The sequence below is a fragment of the Mastigoproctus giganteus genome, chromosome 8 (assembly GCF_048544385.1).
Source record: "Mastigoproctus giganteus isolate SK-2022 chromosome 8, ASM4854438v1, whole genome shotgun sequence".
Lineage (NCBI taxonomy): Eukaryota > Metazoa > Arthropoda > Arachnida > Uropygi > Thelyphonidae > Mastigoproctus > Mastigoproctus giganteus.
The window spans coordinates 15,911,674-15,930,793 of NC_143582.1; the positions used below are offsets into that span (position 1 = coordinate 15,911,674).

Consider the following 19,120-nt stretch of genomic DNA (forward strand, 5'->3'; position numbering starts at 1 on the left):
TACTTTGTTTCATGTTCTGCAATGTTTTACAGATAATTTCTGTATTTGGCCATAAACATCAACTATCTCACAACCCTGTTCTGGACAATTACAGTTATTTAATCTTTGTTATTATAACCTAGACAGAACAATAAATGAAGTTTTGATTGTTTCAATAAGAGTTCAATTTCTACAGATGAACTTTGCAGTTCACATTGAATTTATACAAAATAAATTTTTCTTTTCTTTTTCTCTAAAAACAAAAACAAACAAAAAAAATATAGATATAAAAGCTTTGCAAAAAAATTTAAATTATAAGTTGTAGACTATTCCTTCCATTTCTGTCTCACTGCAGTGAATAAGCTCTGTACAGCAGACATTCTCCTTCCTTACCTGAAAAGTCAAGCTGCTTTTCCTCCTGCACAGCAAGCAATACATGGGGTGCTGCTACTTTCCTTTCAGTAGTGAAAGCAAAAGATAAATACTGTATAAAAATATTCTTTACAGAGTAGACAGTTCACACAGGTTTGCAACAATAAAATATGGAAATACCATCGTTGCTCTCAATTAGCATCACTAAAGGTGAGCATCCTTTAGTGATGCAAATTTGACCGTGAAGAGACTAGGTGAGTTTTTAAGACTTGCAAATCAGCTTAGCTAAGAAGTTCTGGATATGGAGTCTGATTTGGAGAGGAATTTAAATTTTTGCAGAACTTTGTCATTAGCTTTAGTTCCTTATGAAGAAATCTATAGAGAAAAACAGCATGCTTCTAAGCAAACAATTTTAACTAATTTTTTTCAAAAAGTGCCAAATACTGTTGCAAGTTTATCACAGGAAAATGAAGAAGCAATGAATTTAGATTAAAAATCTAGAGTTATGTATTAGCAAGATTAATTTTATGGACGTTTTCTAATTTTTTTCTTACTGAATGAAGGCTTTTTTTTTTTTTTTTTGTGTACAGGTATGGAACCCACATTGTGTCATATAAACTATGTTTTGCATTATGTGGATTTGGACTGCGTGGTGTTTTTCCAGAACGTAACTCCCTTGCAAATCGGGGGATGACTGTATTGGGTCTACAAATGAGGCAAAATTATCCCCATGAACAAATATCAAAGGTTTTGCACACTGATTTTGAGATCACATTTATTTTATTTTCCAATACTAAAATCATGGTAGAATATAAACTTTTCAAAAACCCCATGTATATGCAATGAAAACTTATTGATATTTTATACTGAACACAGATAAAAATTGCAAGCATTTCAATGGTTTATGAGCATACCTGCATCATAAGACTATCTTCTTGTCTGCGTCGTAATTCTTCAGCGCTACGTCTGCGCAGAACCTCTTCTTGTTGCTGACGTAACATTAATTCTTCTTGCCTCCTCTGTTCTTCACGTCGACGTTCTTCCTCACGCCTGAAACAAGATATCATTACTAACTTGTCCTTCAAAGCCCATACCATATACAGATAACTCCACTTAATGTGGGATGAATCCCTCACAATTCTGCATTAAATGAAACCTGTATTTGTCGGGGATAGCTCCCACAAAAAAGTATATTTGTACACAATACCCTATAACCAGTAGTACAAAGAATTTTTACTCTTCTATGTACTAGGGTCTAATGATTATGTATGCAATTTTAAAATTCAGCAAGAAATAATTCAATATTATTCACTTTTAGAAGCCATCTTTATTAATTTTTTTTAACACAATAGTGAAAAATCCATTTATATTAAATAAAACTCCCTTCAGACCTGTAAGCAAGTAAAATGAAAATAGAAAACCCTGTGCACATCAATGAATGTGTCTATCATATCAGAATTATTTACAGATAAAAAAAATAATAATTAAAAAAATTGAAAGTGCTTTGATTTATAATACCAATAAGAATACATAAAACAGAAATATCAAAGGCTACATCCTCCTGTCAAGTATAAGTGGCCACAAACTCGATTTCTTATACATTCTTGACTTTCTCAGACAGCCAGTTCGCTGCTTTTTTATCAGCATTACTTGGTCATCACATTAAAATTCCATTCTCCTTAGTAACTGTCTCCTATTTATTTTGTACTATTAAATCTCCCCCCCCCCTGCTCTTAACTACCCAAATTTCCAGGGAAATAGCTGAAATGAGAGTACAAGCTTTAACGCTCATACTGCAATTTAGTTTCCTGAACTCCAATATGTCATTCACAATTGTCTCGTAATCTGGGAATGTTTCCCAAAAATTGCACACATTTTTAAAGCCAGTCCAAGCATCTCTTTCGGTTTGGTTCATGGATTCTTCAAATACAGAATCTAGCTACAGCTTACAGATTCAAGGCCTTATGAAAATTCCTGCTTTGATTTTTTTTTTTTTATGTAAATTATGGGAATTTAGTGAAAACATACTTGAAACAATTTCCTTCTTTATTCAGGGCTTCGATGAATTGTTTCATTAAAACTAACTTTATATGCAGAGGAGGTAACAGTACTTTTTATGACCTTCTAGTCACTCATCTTTGAATCTGGAATTATTCTGTCTTGAGAGCCACACTTTTCTTTCAGAATGTCCACTTCTTGTTCGACCTTTGCACAGAAAGAAAAGCAGTTTTTGTGTAATCAGGTTGTTGGGCAAGTAGTAGACCAATAACTTTAACACATCTCCATACATCCTAGTCCAGCAGTTTCCAAACTGAGATCTGTGGACCCTTTCAAAAATCAAAAGGCTTGCAGACTCCTATATGTGTATTTGTGTGTGTTTAAAACAACTCAACTTCATTCTTATTTTATATAAATATATAATAATAACTTTATTTATAATCAATTTGCTATACATAGAACAAATAATTTGTCCAGTTCCAGAGGGTCCGTTTTGTGGAACCCAGTTTGGGAAACACTGCCCTACTCAATCATGATCCTTGTACTGAATTTTTTCAAAAAGATTCTCCCCATTAGTTTTGTTGTTTTCTTTTAAGTGTGCTGAATAGGCTATAGCAGGAGTGGCCTACTTAATTTGTGATGCAATCTACTTTTTTACTTCAAAATGTGCCGCGATCTACCATCTCAAAAATTACATTACCCAAGGTGCACAAATCGAGGGATGACTGTATATTTAAAATTCGTCGTGATCGACCGAAATTAAATCCGCAATCGACTCATTGGCCACCCCTGGGCTATAGGAATGGATGCATACCTTTGAGGCTTTACTACAATGAGTCATTAAATAGCTCCACTCTGTTGGTTGATAAAAATTTCCAATAAAATTCATAGCTGCAGGAATGTCATTGATCCTACTTCAGAAAAACTGTTGTAACAACTGTTTTTCTGAAGTAGAAAAACAGTTTGTAACAACTGCTTGTGAAAAAGTTGTATGTGACAGATAACCAGTTTTAATTTTTAGAAATAGCACTAAAAGTACACCAAGAAGCACAATGAATTTGGAAAACATCAAAATTCCAATATACCACTGCCCTACTTCTGGATGTTTATTAGAGAAACAGATGTCTTAATGCAGAAAAATGAAAAGTAAGACATACAGCCTCTTGAAAAGAAAGCACAATGCTCTTGTTGGAATTGGCAAAGAGATACCTACATGAGACAACACAATGTGTGGTGTTATTACTGAGGTGAATATTAAAATGAAATTTTTAATGATTAAAAACAATACTAAAACTAGGAACCATAAATTCAAATTATGGGGGAAAATGTTCAGACCAGAATAGCTAGCTGCATAGTGCAAGGAAAGCAACAAACTTTTGCTGAATCAGCTGGAAAAAAAAAAATAACAATAAATAAGAAAACGGTGCATCCGTTAAAACTCTAAAGAACCGTTATGATGTTGGTGACCACCAAACAATACGCAACATTCTAAAAAATAAAGGGAAGCTATTCGGTTTAAAATCAACATCGTAAAATATAAAGAAAAGCATCGTATTGGACACGCGAGTAGTAAATGATAAGTTTTTTCATTTTTTTCAGTGGTTAACAGCGGGCAACTGAAACATCGGATACCAAATCAGCAGATAGGGGGTCACAACTGTGTATATGTATACAGCAGGCTCCCGTTATAACGCAGTTCGCTTTACACTGATTCGCTATAACGCTGTTCTTATATTATAACCCGTATCTGACTATAACGCTGTCACAGATCACTATAACGCTCTTTTACAGATTGCATTTTTGGCATATTTAACGAAATCGTTTCATTTGATGGAGTCAATAGCTTGAAAATGAATAGCAAAACGGCATTAAAACGTTTCCCATGCCAATTTGAGAAATTTTCCCACGCTCAGTAAAATTTTCTCGCACGCTAATTTAATTGCAGTACAGTGACTTGTTACGTAGTTCCAAGATCAACATTTTAAAAAAATTATCAAGTATATTGCTTGTAATATTTGCATTATATGCATTTATCCGAAGTCTAGTCATCACTCAGTACAGTATTAGACACTGTGCGTAACAGACAGTTTACTTGAACATTGTATCATAATTAATGCAACCAACGCAGTTACATTTTCGAAGAGTTAATAATGGCCAATAAGAATGAAAAAGCAACAACGTCTGGGCGCAGTACGAAGACTATAAATGTAAGAAAAAGACTGAATTTGAAAATTAAATTAGACATTTTGAAGCGAATCGATTCCGGTCAAAGACAAGCGGATGTGTGCCATAATTTAGGACTTGCAAGTTTAACTGTAAGAATAATTATTTAAAAAAATAAGTTTTTTTATATAATTTTTTTTATAATATAAAGAATTAATTTTAGCAGCGGGAAAGATAGCTATTCCACTGCAAGCAACTAGGGCTAGGCCGGCTATTAGGATTGAAATGGAAAGACTTTTAACTAATTTTATTGAAGATAATATCCAATGCAGAATTCAGTTAAGTTAAATATTATAAAAAAAGAGAGAGAGAGAGAGAGAGAGAGAGAGATTAGCCAATATAATGATCTGAAGAAAACTCGCCTAAAAAAAAAAAAAAAAAAAAAAAAATGTGGAACCATTTAAAACTAGTAAGAGCTGGTTGAATAGACTTAAAATCCAGGGAGACGCCGCAAGTGCAGATCAAGGAGCTGAAACTTTCAAAAAAGAACTTGTTAAAATTATTGAAGAGGGGTATTGTGTGTTATACTTCTCAACAAGTTTTTAACAGATGAAGCGGGACTTTTGTGGAAACGAATGCCTAAAAGAAGTTTCATATTGAAAGAATAAAAAAAAAATGCCAGGTTTCAAAGCGGCAAAGGATCGGTTGACTTTATTGTTTGGTGGTAACGCTGCGGGGAATTCAAAATTAATACCCCTTTTAGTTTATTTGGAAGAGGGCCAAAGTTCAACCCAAAATCGACACATTTTTCATGATTAAATTTATCAATTAAATTAAATCAATTTGATCAATTAAATTCATGATTTTAATTGGAATTTTAAGTTTAATTTTGATACGTAAGTTACCACATAATTACATACATATGTAATGCAGAATATTTTATATGTACAAATATTTGAATATCAATTATTTTTATCAACATTTGTGCATCTTTTCACTACCGTTTATTATTGATTAGGAAATATCCTATGGCACCGACCGCAACTCACAAATATATGTTACCTTATGGGAACGCGGCGCTCGCTTAGCACGGATTCACTTAGTGCTCTGTTTTTCCGGAACGAATTATCAGCGTTAAGTGGGGGTCACCTGTATATATATATATATATATAAAAAAGCAAATACAAATAATTATGCACTTCCTTCCTCGTGTAGGTAACTATCCAGTTCACCCTTGAATTTCTTCTGACAGCCTCAACTACCTGCGGAGGCAACCTGTTCCAGTAATCAAAAACTTACTAGCTAAAAGAAAACCTCCTATCTAGTCTAAACCTTTATCTCTGTAATTTGAGTTTATGGCCCCTAGTTCTGGAATTCCTTATAATAGTGAAAATTCTACCTTCATTTTCCTAATTCCTCAGCCTTATAAACCTCACTCAGGTCCTTTTCTAAGGTAGCTGGTTTCCAAGCACTATAGCCAACATAATCAGTATTTCTTCAATATGATCATACTTTTGCCAATCTCACCATGCAAGCTCTCCATCTTTGGACCCTTTCAAAAAGTTCAATGTCTTTTTTCAGATGAGGCCTCCATACTTTGATACAGTATTCCAAATGCAGACTTACAACTGCTTTATACAGTGGAATTATGATTTCCACTATCTCTAAAGGATATTGTTCAACAAATCATCAATAAGACACTATGGGCTTTCCCTAGCTAGTTCATGATTCTCAGAAAACCTTATATTTACCAACAACATGCCTCCCAGATCCCTTTCTTCCTCTATTGTTTTTAATTAAATCCCACCAAGTGTATAATTTATTTTGGGGTTGCTATTCCTTAAGTTAAGACCTTGCGTTTGGCTGCATAAAAACATAGCTGCCACTTTTTTACCCATTCTTCTTGATATTATGCCCTTTATCCCTTCATCAATGTCGTTTATGAAAATCAGAAACAATAGTCGCACAAGAACCAATCTTAAGAGTATCCACTGATTTATCCTCTGGCTTCTGCTCTGCAGACACCTTGCAATCCATCTCAGAATCTTTCCAGTAATCCTGCCCTGTTCGAGCTTATACAGTAAACTCTCATGAGGGAATGAGCCAAAAGCTTTGCTAAAATCCAAATAAACTAAGTCGAAATTGTTCCTTATATCCAGTTCATGAGTAACTGTGTCAAAATAGCTTACCAGGTTAGTTAAACACGATTTTCTCTTAACAAACCATGTTGTGTGTTCTTCAGAATGCCATTTCAATCTACATGTCTCTCTGAATTGCATTCTTAATCACTGCTTTTAAGATTTTCTCTGCCACTGAAGTCAGACTAACTCCTCTGTAATTACTGACATTACTCTCAGATCGACCCTTATGTATTGACAATATGTTGGCACTTCTCCAATCAAAAGGAATCTCCCGAGGCAATGATATCCTTGTAAATAAATGTAATAGTTCAATACACTCTCTGGCTGCCAATCACCAAATTACAGGGTACATGCCATCACCACCAAGGGCATTAGTTGCCTTTAGATTGTTTTTTAATAAACAGTCATCTGTAATTTTGAAATCACTAATTTATGTCTCAGCCTCACTCACATAGCCACTCCTCAGGATAAACGGTCTTTTGTTGGTTAGAACAAATGCCCAAGTACCTATTCAATTCATCAGCAACATCAGCTGGGTTATCAAGACTTTTCCCACACCAGTACAAAAAGTGTCCAATCTGATGTTTTATTCTTCTTTGTATTCATATACACAAAAAATTTCTTGTCCTCATTCTTTGTTCTCTTAGCCAGTGCTTTCTCATACACAGCCTTGGCCTCCCTAATCTTATCTGATGTACCATTACTAAAAATAGAAAGTTTCTTTTTAGATAAGAGGACAATAATGGTTGAAGTAAGTTGACTTTATGGGTAGTTAAAGTTGACAGAATAAGAAATTCAAAGGCCTACTAGACAGTTACCTAATGGGAAGATGGAAACAGGTTGGTAGTTTTTTTATTTTATTTTTTTATAAAATGTAAGAAAAGCATGCATGACATCCTGTTTTTGCAATCCAATCCTCTGATCTAGAATTCGCAAACTTCACCTTTAATATACACCTAATTCTGTTTTTACACAATAGATACGTTCCTGAAAAATATGTGTAAAAAAAGACATTGTATTTATGGAAGAAAAGAAGATTGGTTCCGGATCTAAAAAAATCAGTAAAAATAATTTAAAAAAAAACACATAAAATATTCGTTTTAAGCTTATTATTTTATTTCAACAAAATACACATGTAATAATATGTAATTAAAATGTACGAAAATAAATTTGTATGCATATGAAATGAAAAAAAATTCTTCATGAACAAAAAAAATCTGTTTTACAAATAACAAGATTTTATTCATTTTCCACTTTCTGATAATAAACGGCGCATACGTTTGCGTACGACTGGAATATCACTGCCATCACTAGAAATGTTGTGGACATAGTCTTCTTCCTCTATTAATGAAATTCTTTCTGTGATCTCTTCAGCAAAATCAGCAAGAATCTCCTCTGGTGCTGATGTTTCACCGGTTTTACGAACGAATTCAGTTATTAATCGTTGTGTTCGTGTTTTGGTTAGTCCGTTATATAATTCTCTGTAAGAGGCTGTCAACAACTTCAGTTCGCGTTGAAACTTCCCAGCGTGTTCCTCACTAGGGTCATGTTTGACAAAATGATTACCTAATTTTCTGTCCAGTTCCAGACCTTCTTTTATTAAATCTGCATTTAGAACAGGATCATTTGCTTCATTATCACTACGTTCTGTGGGATAAGGAGTCCCAAGGACAACCTCTAATATTTCATCTTCGCTTAGGGCTTTGTCGGTTAACAATTCATCAATATCTTCAAACGATAGATCATCGAATCCTTCTCCACCAATTTTGTGTGCCATTGTAATGATGTTGGGAAATTCGGTCGTATTAGGGATGATGGGATCTTTGCTTTTTACACATTGTGGCCAAACCGCTTTCCAACATGCATTTAAAGCTGCTGGTTTTAATTCAGTTAACGCTAATCCAACTTGATTGATACAATCCATAATTGAGAATTTCTTCCACACATCAATGACTGTTAGTGTTTCATCATTCAGTTTGTCCAAAACGTGTTGGAATGTTCGTTTTACGTAGTATGTTTTAATTGTCGCAATTATACCTTGGTCTAGCGGTTGTATCAAAGATGTAGTATTAGGTGGCAGAAATAAAATTTGTACATTTGGGTGTTCCAAGACAGGATGGCCGGGTGCATTGTCAAGAATCAGAAGAACTTTAAATTCGAGACCTTTCAAATTCATATAACGTCTGACTTCTGGGACGAAACATTTGTTGAACCATTCTGTAAAAATAGTAGTGGTCACCCAGGCCTTCTTGTTTGCCATCCAGTGAACAGGCAATTTATTGATATCTACACCTTTCATTGAACGTGGGTTTAGGGCTCGATTTACCAGCAGTGGTTTCAACATACGATCTCCTGAAGCGTTGGAGGAAAATAATAAGGTCACACGATCCTTAGCTACCTTAAAACCACCAGCAGTTTTCTGCGATTTGGCTACATACGTTCTGTTCGGCATTCGTTTCCAGAAGAAACCAGTTTCATCTGCATTCCACACTTGATCAGGAGTGTATCCTCCATCTTCAATAATTTTTGCAAGTTCCTGCGGGAATACTTTAGCAGCCGATTCATCTGCAGATGCAGTTTCACCTTTAATTTTTATATTATGAAGAGCATTCCTTTTAAGAAACCCTGTCATCCAACCTGTACTCGCAGAAAATTCATACTTTCTGTTTAACTGAGATGAAGTGCTTGGCTCCTTTTCTTTAATCTGTCTGTAAATTCTTAGTGCTGTTTGCTTGATGGCATTTCCATCTACTGGTACTCTTTTTTGTGACTGATCTTCTATCCATATTACCAGAGCCCTTTCCATTTTTTCCTTGACAATATCTCTTGTATATGATGATGAATTAACACTTACTTTTGTTCCAGAACATACCGACTTCCTAATTGCAGCTTCATTTTTCTTAATAGTTCTTACGGTAGCTTCATGTACACCAAAATGCTTTCCTACAGACGTAGCCCCTTGTCCAGTTGCAAGACGATCTAAAATTTGAATTTTAAGTTCCAAAGAAATCACTTTCCTTTTCATTTTGGTAATAGGCGAATTATTCGACATTATATAAGGGCTACCGAAAAATATCTCAGTTATAATTAATAAAAAAAGGTATGAAAATTTTGTAAACTTACAATTTATTGACTATCGGCAAAATTAATAAATTTATATGTGCACAAATTTCACTAAAGATTCTTTCACTTTGAAATAGAGCTTACTACTACATGTCTGCTGAAGATACAATGCACGAATACCGTAGATGTGCACAAAATTAATAAAAACGTTGATGATTCATAGATACCTAGACGTAAACATTGGTAAGCAAAAGCACGCGTTTCAAAACGCAAACACTAGCTGTTATCCAATCTATTGATGCGTGTAATATAGAAATGATACTAATATGCCACAAATAAAAAAAAAATTTCTTAGAATTTGGGCAAAAAAAAAATTCATACAAATCGTGTTAAATCAAAATGACTCGCGTAAAAAGAGAATGAAATATTTATTTTGAATTCGTGTTAAACCAAATTCGTGTAAAAAAAGTTCGTGCAAAAACAGAATTAGGTGTAATATGAATTCTAATATTTTCAAATTGTGCAAAGATTGAACTTTAAAAAAAATTTTAAATATTAAGAGAAAATTAACTTAACTATATATAATTAAAAAATACTTCACATTAAAAAATTGTACATCTGAACATGTGGTTTATTAAAATATCATATGCTACTGTATTTCTTTTAAATAAAATATACTTTAGCAGCAATAATTTCTGTAGAAATATATTTATTTTTCTAGTACATCTTTAGTTTTATTTAGAATCTTCATACATTAAGAAGCTCCAGATGAAAGCATTTTTTCTGATCATAGTGTACTGATCTGGGATTTACTTAGACAGAACTAGTGTCAAGGGTAACTGGTAAGGATTTCTATTCATTAAGGTGATTACAATGATCTTAGGGAGTTTGATTCATTTCAGTCAAAACAACTGATAACCTCACTGACTGAATATTCTAAATGTTCAGGGAAGTAATCATAAGGGCTACTAAACCAATACCATCTGAGAGATATTGTTCAAGGTTTGAACCTAAATGGATGTAATGTGAACTCACTGAGACTAGTGGCATAGAAGAAAATGTATGGGATGAGTACATATATCAGGAGACACAGAAACCTACCATCAAGTCACTAAGTGATTTAGAAAGACAGTTTACAAAAACCCTTTGGATACGTATGCAAATAAAAGTAGCAAAGAATTCTTTGTTCATGTTAACACTAGAAGGAAAGGCATGAAGCACATTGATCTACTATAACAAAAGTGATTCATCCCTTTACCAAGAACAACATAACTACTGATGATCCTACTGAGGTTCCTGATAAAATTAATAAATATTTTAAATCAACATTTGTGCATGAAATTAGATGTCAATATCATAAGTATACTATGTTATAACTGGGAGATAAATGATTTTATAAATGAGAGAAATGTGGAACCAAAACTGTTGAAGATAGAAGTAACTAAGGAACCTCTGGCTGACAGAATCAAACCAATTATATTAAAAGTATCTGCAGGAAAAGTAAAACCATTGGCACTTGTTATGAGATCATCATTAGGTATGTCTACAGATTAGAACTGACACCCCTATTCAAGAAGAGGGATCAAAGGGAAAGGTGAGTAATAACAAACCAGTTTGTTTGTTTATTTGGTTTTTAGGAGCATTAGCAACTAAGGCCATATTGCTCCAGGAATATGCGGTGGTCATTCCCTGACCTTTCCGCATCCTCCGTATTTGGTGGTGACGGGCTCGAACCCCGGTCTAATCAAGAAGCGTATGCTACGCACTGCTGATCCTTCCCAAATGGCTACAGCGGCGCCTAACAAACCAGTAAGCTTAATTTCTGTTCCAGGGAAAATAATGGAGTCAGTGATCAAAGAAGTAATACTGGTTCACCTTGACAGGAATGTAATTATACAGCAATCACAGCACAGATTTGTTAGATGTAGATCATGTCTGATGAATCAGCTAAAATGATGATGGGAAATAAATCAACTGGGTGCAAAAAATTATTTTGACATCATATATTTAGATTTCAGTAAAGCTTTTCACACTGTTCTACATGAAAAACTACTATATAAACTGGAGCAGTGTAGCATTAGGAGCAAGTTATTGCTGTGGATAAAGGGAAGGTTGAGTGGTAGAAGACATAATAGTTTATTAATAGGTACTGCAGTTCTTGGACTAATGTCATTAGTGGAGTTCATCAGGATTCACTGCTAGGCACATTATTGTTTACAGCATTTATTAATGGCATTGCAGAAGTAATATACAGGGTCCAGTCATGTTATTATGACCACCTACCTAGTATCCAGAATATGGGCCTTTTGCAGCATGCAATGCAGCCACCCACTGTGGGAGGGACTCAATAAATCTACGAAAAGTTGCTATGGGTATCAGACTGCAGACTGATACCCATAGCACCATGCAGACTGCAGTGCACCCAGGAGTTCTTATAGGTTCCTTAGTGGAGGAGCCATCCATCTGATGTGTCAATTGAGGTGGTCCCATAGATTTTCAATTCGGTTAAGATTCGTGGAATTCGGTGGCCAAGGGAGTAGCTTAAAGTCTTCGTCATGCTCCTCAAACCACTCATGAACAATTCTGGCAACGTGGCATGGTGCATTATCTTGCTGATAGGTACCATCGCCGCCAGGGAACACGGTCACTGATCCACTGATCGGGGGCAATCGATGGGTAACCATTTGCGTTCAGAGTGCCCTCCAGATGTATCAGCAGATCCAAGCCATACCATGAAAACATTCCCCAGACCATAATGCCACCCCCACCTTCTGCCAACAATCGTGTCTGGGTGTCTGTTCTTGGAGGTTTCATGCCAAATACACCACCATCCATTCACTCGGTTGAGCAGAAACCGTGACTCGTCGGAGGCCACCCAATGCAACTCGGTCGGGGTCCAGTGTCGGTACTGCTGTGCAAACTGACGCCATTCTTTGCAATGAAAGGTCATCAGCATGGGTGCTATCACCAAGTGTCTGCTCCGGAGCCCAATGCGCAACATGGTTTGCTGCACTCTCATGTTCGAGAATTTTTTGGAGGCCCCACGGTTCATTTGGACGGCTAGTTAGCATTATCATTAGTAGAGGCATATGATGCAAGAAAGCAAGCTATATAGCATCACCCAAAATAAAAATACACTCCCATTTCACCCCTCCATTCTTTTGAAATACCTGTCCAGCTGAGCCTTAAATTTACTTAGGCTATCAACTTCCACAACAAGGGATGGAAGTCTGTTCCACCGACCAACTACCCGCTGGCAAAAGACAAATTTCCGCATATCTATCCTACATCTGTCTTTCCTCAATTTGAATTTATGCCCTTTCAGGTGATTATTCTGAGCGAGAGGAAGAATTCCCATCAGCATTGAGCATACTCAAACCATTCAGGGCTTTATACACCTCTATCAGATCACCTCGCCGGTGCCTAGTCTCCAGACACTGTAATTTGCAAAATTTAAGCCTTTCTTCGTAAGAGCAACCCTTTGTTCCATTCATTAATCTTGTTGCCCTTCTCTGTACTCGTTCCAGCAGCTCTACATCCTTCTTGAAATGAGGACTCCAGACCTGTATACAGTACTCAAGGTGTGGCCTGACCATTGCCTTATACAAGGGAATAATCACCTCCTTATTCCTGCTAGAAAAATTCCAGTATATCATTGACAAGACACCATGGGCTACTCTTGCAGCCCATCTGCACTGCTCAGAAAACTTCATAGTTGCCTGCACAATTACACCCAGGTCCTTTTCATTCTCTACTGTCAGCGTAGTACCACAGAGTTGATACATAGTACTTCCCATATGTAGTACTTTACATTTGTCAATGTTAAACTTCATTTGCCACCTCTCAGCCCATCTGCTTAACCTTTCCGGATCCTGTTGCAGCAGCATAGCGTCAGTAGTGTCCTTAACAACCCTGCCAACCTTCTTATTGTCTGCAAACTTGGACATTAAGACTGATATACCATCATCAATATCATTTATAAATACAGAAAACAACAATGGACCCAACACTGAACCCTGAGGGACTCCACTAATATCATTAGTCCACCAAGTGCAGTGTCCATTGATTACCACTCTCTGTGTTCTCCCCCTCAACCATCCCTTTATCCATAGCAGCAATTTGCCTCCAATGCCACACTGCTCCAATTTGTGCAGCAGTCTTCCATGTGCAACAGTATCAAAAGCCTTTCTAAGATCCAAATATATAATATCAAAGTTATTCCCTGCATCCAGTTCTTTCGTGACTGCATCATAGTACGCAATCATATTGGTCAGGCAAGACTTTCCTTTAACAAAATCATGCTGTGTCCAAGCTATAACTGAAGTCTTGTCTAGATGATCCTGCAGTGCTTTTTTAACCAGTGCCTCCATTAATCTTCCTGGAACAGAAGTTAAACTCATAGGTCTATAATTACTTGTGTCAGCCTTTGATCCTCCTTTGTGAATTTTGTTATTTGTTATTTGGTTTTTAAGAGCATTAGCAACTAAGGTCATATTTGCTCCTGGATATGCGGTGGTCATTCTCTGACCTTTCCACATCCTCTGTATTTGGTGGTGACGGGCTCGAACTCCGGTCTGATCAAGAAGCGTGTGCTACGCACTGCTGCTCCTTCCCACCTGGCTACGTAGCACCTCCTTTGTGAATTGGCATTTGCACATATCCAGTCCATGGGTACCTCCCCTGGGTCCAAAGAAGCTCTCATAATTATGGCTAAGGGTTTGCTTACTTCCTTTGCTGCCTCCTTTAATATAACTGGATATATCCCATCCACCCCGGGTGCCTTTTTTATGTTTATCCTCAACAATTTCTCCTCCACTTTCCTCTCAGTTATTACAAAATCATCTAGCTCACTACCAGAGTTTACTTCGCCTCTGGCATTCCCCTTCCTGAATAACTCCTCATGTTTGAATGTAGAAGCAAAATACTCGTTTTGTTTGTTAGCCACCTGAGCAGGATCCTCAACTGTTAAACCATCAATATCCAGTGGACCAATCTGATTCATCCCCTTCCTTCTAGAGTTTACACAGATAAAGAACTCTTTTCTGTTTTTCTTTGCATCTTTTGCCAAGGATTTCTCATAATCTGACTTTGCCTGCCTAATCTCCTTTGTGACTTGATTACAGACCAGCTTATATCTATCATAGGCTTCCACGTCACCCATTACTTTTTATGTATCCCATGCATTTTTCTTCTCTGCCATGTCACTTTAGTTCATTTGACATCCATTTAGGCCTAAACCTTGAACAATATTTCTTAGTTGGTATGTAAAGCCTGGTAGCCTCCAAGATTAGTTCCTTGAATGCTTCCCATTTTGAGTTCGCTGTTGGTAACATCATCAGTTGGTCCCACTGTATAGAATTTAAATACTGTCTCAGACCATCATAGTCACCTTTACGAAAGCAATAATCCTTCCCTTTACCCCTGATGGTAGTTACCTCTTTGAGTAAATCCCACTTCAGCACATTGTGATCACTGCCACCTAGTGCTCCCTTTATCTGCAGATTCTTAATGCATGAAGAATCACTACTGATAATCAGATCAAGAGTATTACTCCCTCTAGTTGCCTCCCAAACATGCTGATGAAGAAAACAATCGTCCAATAAATCCACAAAAGCCTTGCTAGTGTGTGAGTGACCAACCCACAAATTCCAGTCAATATCTGGGAAATTAAAATCCCCATTATAAAAGACTCTCTTGATTTACTGGCCCACTCAATTTCCCTGTACAGTTTCTTATTATACTCATCAGAGTCATTAGGCCTATAGCACACTCCTACTCTCAATTTTGATCTCCCAATGCTTATGTTGCACCAAACTGACTCGACCCTGCACTGTCCAGCGATTTCGACTGGCTTCACTTCCTTAAATTTTATGTGTTTCTTAACTAATAACATAACACCTCCCCCTTCCTGTCCTCTCTATCCTTTCTGTACACATTGTACTCCCCAAATTCCAGTTCTGCATTCCTTATATCTGTGTGACACCACGTCTCTGATATCCCAACAATATCTGCCTTTGATGTTTTGAGAAATATTCAAATTCATCAAATTTATTTACCAAACTCCTAGCATTAGACATGCAAGTATACATGCACCTGTACCTATTCTTAGCTACCCTAACACAACTCATGTGTTTACTTGTACTGCAATGACTCCTAGCAGTGTCTGAAATATCCTGCATCCTGTTTTCCAGGCTGCTGCTCATTCCAATAGAAGCAGTGCAAGAATCACTTTCACCTCTGCCAGTAGCTACTGTTAATCTATTAGTCCTTGTATCCCCTCAAGCTAGCAGTTTTCCGTCCCACCTAACACTGCCTCGATAGCATCAGCAAGTTGAACAACAGTAGCTCGCTGATCAGTCCTGACCAACCGTTTCAGCGGACATTCACCTCATGGATCAATGGTGCTTGGGGCTCCACAATTGGCACGCCAGGTAGTCAAAACTATACCGTTTGTCCAGTCGATACACTTTCACAACTGCAGCACTTGAGTATTTCACCACAAAGTCCACTGTTTCCAAAATCCTGGCACCCCTGGCCCGATAGCCGATGATTATGCCTTTTTTCCAGGTCTGATAGGTCGCATGCTTTGCCCATGATAGAGGCTGTTACTGTGTTCACGGATGCTGAACATCAAGCCTTATGCTTGTAGTGTGTGAACTTGACATGTGCGCTGTATGATTCGCTAGGCGTGTGTGATGTCTGCATTGGGGGGGGGGTCGTAATATTGTGACTGGACTCTGTATATTGTCTAGGTTTGCAGATGATCCGACCAATCATAGGTTAATCTCGAGTGCTGCAGTCTCCTGCCCCAATTAAGCGAAGTAAACCCCGGCTATTTTCTCGATTAGGTTCGGTTCTTTAAAATTTGTCCCAAATAAACAGCTACCCCGATTATGCGAAGTTTCACGTAAATAGTTAAAAATACAGCTTTACGATTGATTTTCTGTACGATCAAATCACGTTACGACGGACTCACCATAGTAAAGTATGTTCACTATACGATATATAGTGCATCATTGTGATCATGTTTGTGAATTGAATTTTAATTCTATTAAACAGTGATTCTAATTAGCTAAAATAAGAAGAATATTATCCACAGGCTATAAAAGTAAAGATATATTAACTACAAAAATTACCAATTTTTGTAGTTAATTTGGGTGGTACCACACTCAAGGTGAAGGAGAATGAAAAAGACCTATGGAATTTATACAGTGCAACTTGAAGTCCTTGGAGAAATGCAGACATATGCCAGGATAGCTCATTTCCCATGAGCTCTCCTGGCAGCATGTTTCTCCCAATGATATACAGGAATTTTTCCAGCAGAAAGGTGATTATTCCATTCCATAAAGAAATGGCTAAGCCACACCTTGAGTACTGCATACAGATCTGGAAGCCTCACTTCAAGAAAGATGTGGATTTGTTGGAAGAGATACAGAAAAGAGCAACAAGATTAGTCAGGGAGACAAAAGGGTACTCTTACTTTTAGTTCTGCAAATTTTGGTATCTGGAAACTAGGAACCAGCAAGATCTGATTGAGGTATTTAAGGTTTTGAATGGACTGAGTAAACTAAATGTTGACAGTATTCTTATGCTTGCTCAGATAACACATAAGGGACATAAATGCTTAAATTTAAATTGAGGAAGGATGGTTGCAGGATACACGAGCAAAAATTTTCTTTCAATCAGTGGATAGTTAATTGTTGGATCAAATTTATCAGGTGTTGTGGAAGTGAGTAGTTTGACTAAATTTAAAGGAGAACTGGACAAATTATTACAGGAGATGGACAGATGATGCAGGTTGTTTGTTTCCTTACATCCTTTGCCATAACTAATAAATTAAAGAATGGTTGATAACGTATAACAGATTATCATACCTGATTTCTCGTTCTCTCTGTATAAGGGTGCTCTGTTCTTCCATGTGTCTTAACCCTGAAATTTTAAATTGTTTAACTAAAACCATCTCTTAATAACTTACAAAATGAAATGCTTATGCAATTATTTAAGATATACACCTTTACACTCACAAGATTTTAGAAATAAAAATCCAAAAAACTTTTAATACATATCTGTCTTTAAGGCATGATGGACTTCCAGAAAAACATTCAAATAAAAAAAAGTAACAGATGTGTCAATACAACACAATAAAATTAAGCATGTGATTATGAAATGCAATAAACTGTATTTTTAAGCTATCTGTTACATTATATATTCTTAATATTCTTTAACTATATCTTTTATGTTTAATTCAATTACAAAGTATTTCTGATAAGATCATTACAACCGCTTAAGCCAGGTTCCCCCCCCACCACTTCTACAAGAATATATTTCCAAACTACCTTCCAAACACTGGTTTGTTTATGTCATCATTGTGTCTCTGTATGTCCTCACTTAAATAGCATATCTGTTTAGTCCAAAGGTAAGGAGACCTCACAGATAAACACATGGCATTCTCATATGCCACCAGCATTTAAAAAAATAGTAGCAAAAATATAGGGGGAAAAAAATGTATAAATAATAATAAATATTTTATCCACCAGTACAAAACTAGATGGCAACAAATGCATAGTTTTATCTGCATAAGCCAGTCAATTATTTTTCTAAACACCAGTTGACTTATGCAGGAACTAGTGTTTAGTATTTTCTAAACACAAGTTGGCTTTAAAGCCAAAAACAAGGGCAAAACAGATTTTCTGCAAAAAAGGAAGAGTGCTTCTCAAAAACCAAGATTTTTCAGAAAAGTCTTAACTTTCTGAAGTCCAATAATACATTAGAAATTAAGTTATATGTACTGACAGACATCATACTGTTTACCAGCACAATATCTCAAACATTTAACTTGAGTAACATTTCTGTGGATTTCTGTTTGGCTATTCTATTAGACAACTGATTTTTGCTGTTTCAAGAAGATACTGTTGCAGACTATGCCCGCTTCAGAAATGTAGAGTCAAAGTTTTGTTTGTAACAATGGCACTGCTCTTCAGACTTGACTGTCAAGAGCATTTCCAAAGCTTAACCAAAAAAGGAACTGAACTAAGTCTGCCCCTCCCCACCTAGTTAAATATTCTCTCACACGCAGCACTACTATGAGGAATTGTTAAAATGTCAATAATGACTTTGGATAATTTGATATATTTCAAGCTTTCTTGGGAATTTGTCAGTTCCCCAACAAAGGACTACTGTACATGAACTTCAACTTTCATAATAGCATCCAACAGGTTCTCATAAGGAAACTGACAGTAGATGCTGAAAAATATCTATTGCTTCATCTTTAACATAGCAAAGAAATATTGGAAACTTATCTGTAAAAAAAAAAAAAAAAATCAAATTTTAAAATGATGTCCTGCCAAATGATGAAATTTGTGTTACCTCTACATTTTTAAGAATATCATTTTTCAATGGGGATT

General features: G+C 36.2%; 1 protein-coding gene across 4 annotated transcripts in view; it reads right to left on the reverse strand.

Annotated features, from left to right (window-relative positions):
- Positions 1-19,120, reverse strand: part of LOC150081292 (splicing factor, proline- and glutamine-rich-like) — a 288,175-nt gene that overhangs the window by 236,558 nt on the left and 32,497 nt on the right. For all 4 annotated transcript variants that reach the window (XR_016547290.1, XR_016547292.1, XR_016547291.1 and 1 more), the window contains exons 4-5: positions 17,591-17,645; positions 1,266-1,401 (exon numbers count right to left, since the gene is read on the reverse strand). Coding sequence is in view for 1 of the 4 variants with exons in the window: in XM_090379613.1 (XP_090235739.1) it covers positions 1,266-1,401; positions 17,591-17,645 (191 nt within the window). In the remaining 3 variants the exon portion in view is untranslated. The remainder of the gene's footprint in view (positions 1-1,265; positions 1,402-17,590; positions 17,646-19,120) is intronic.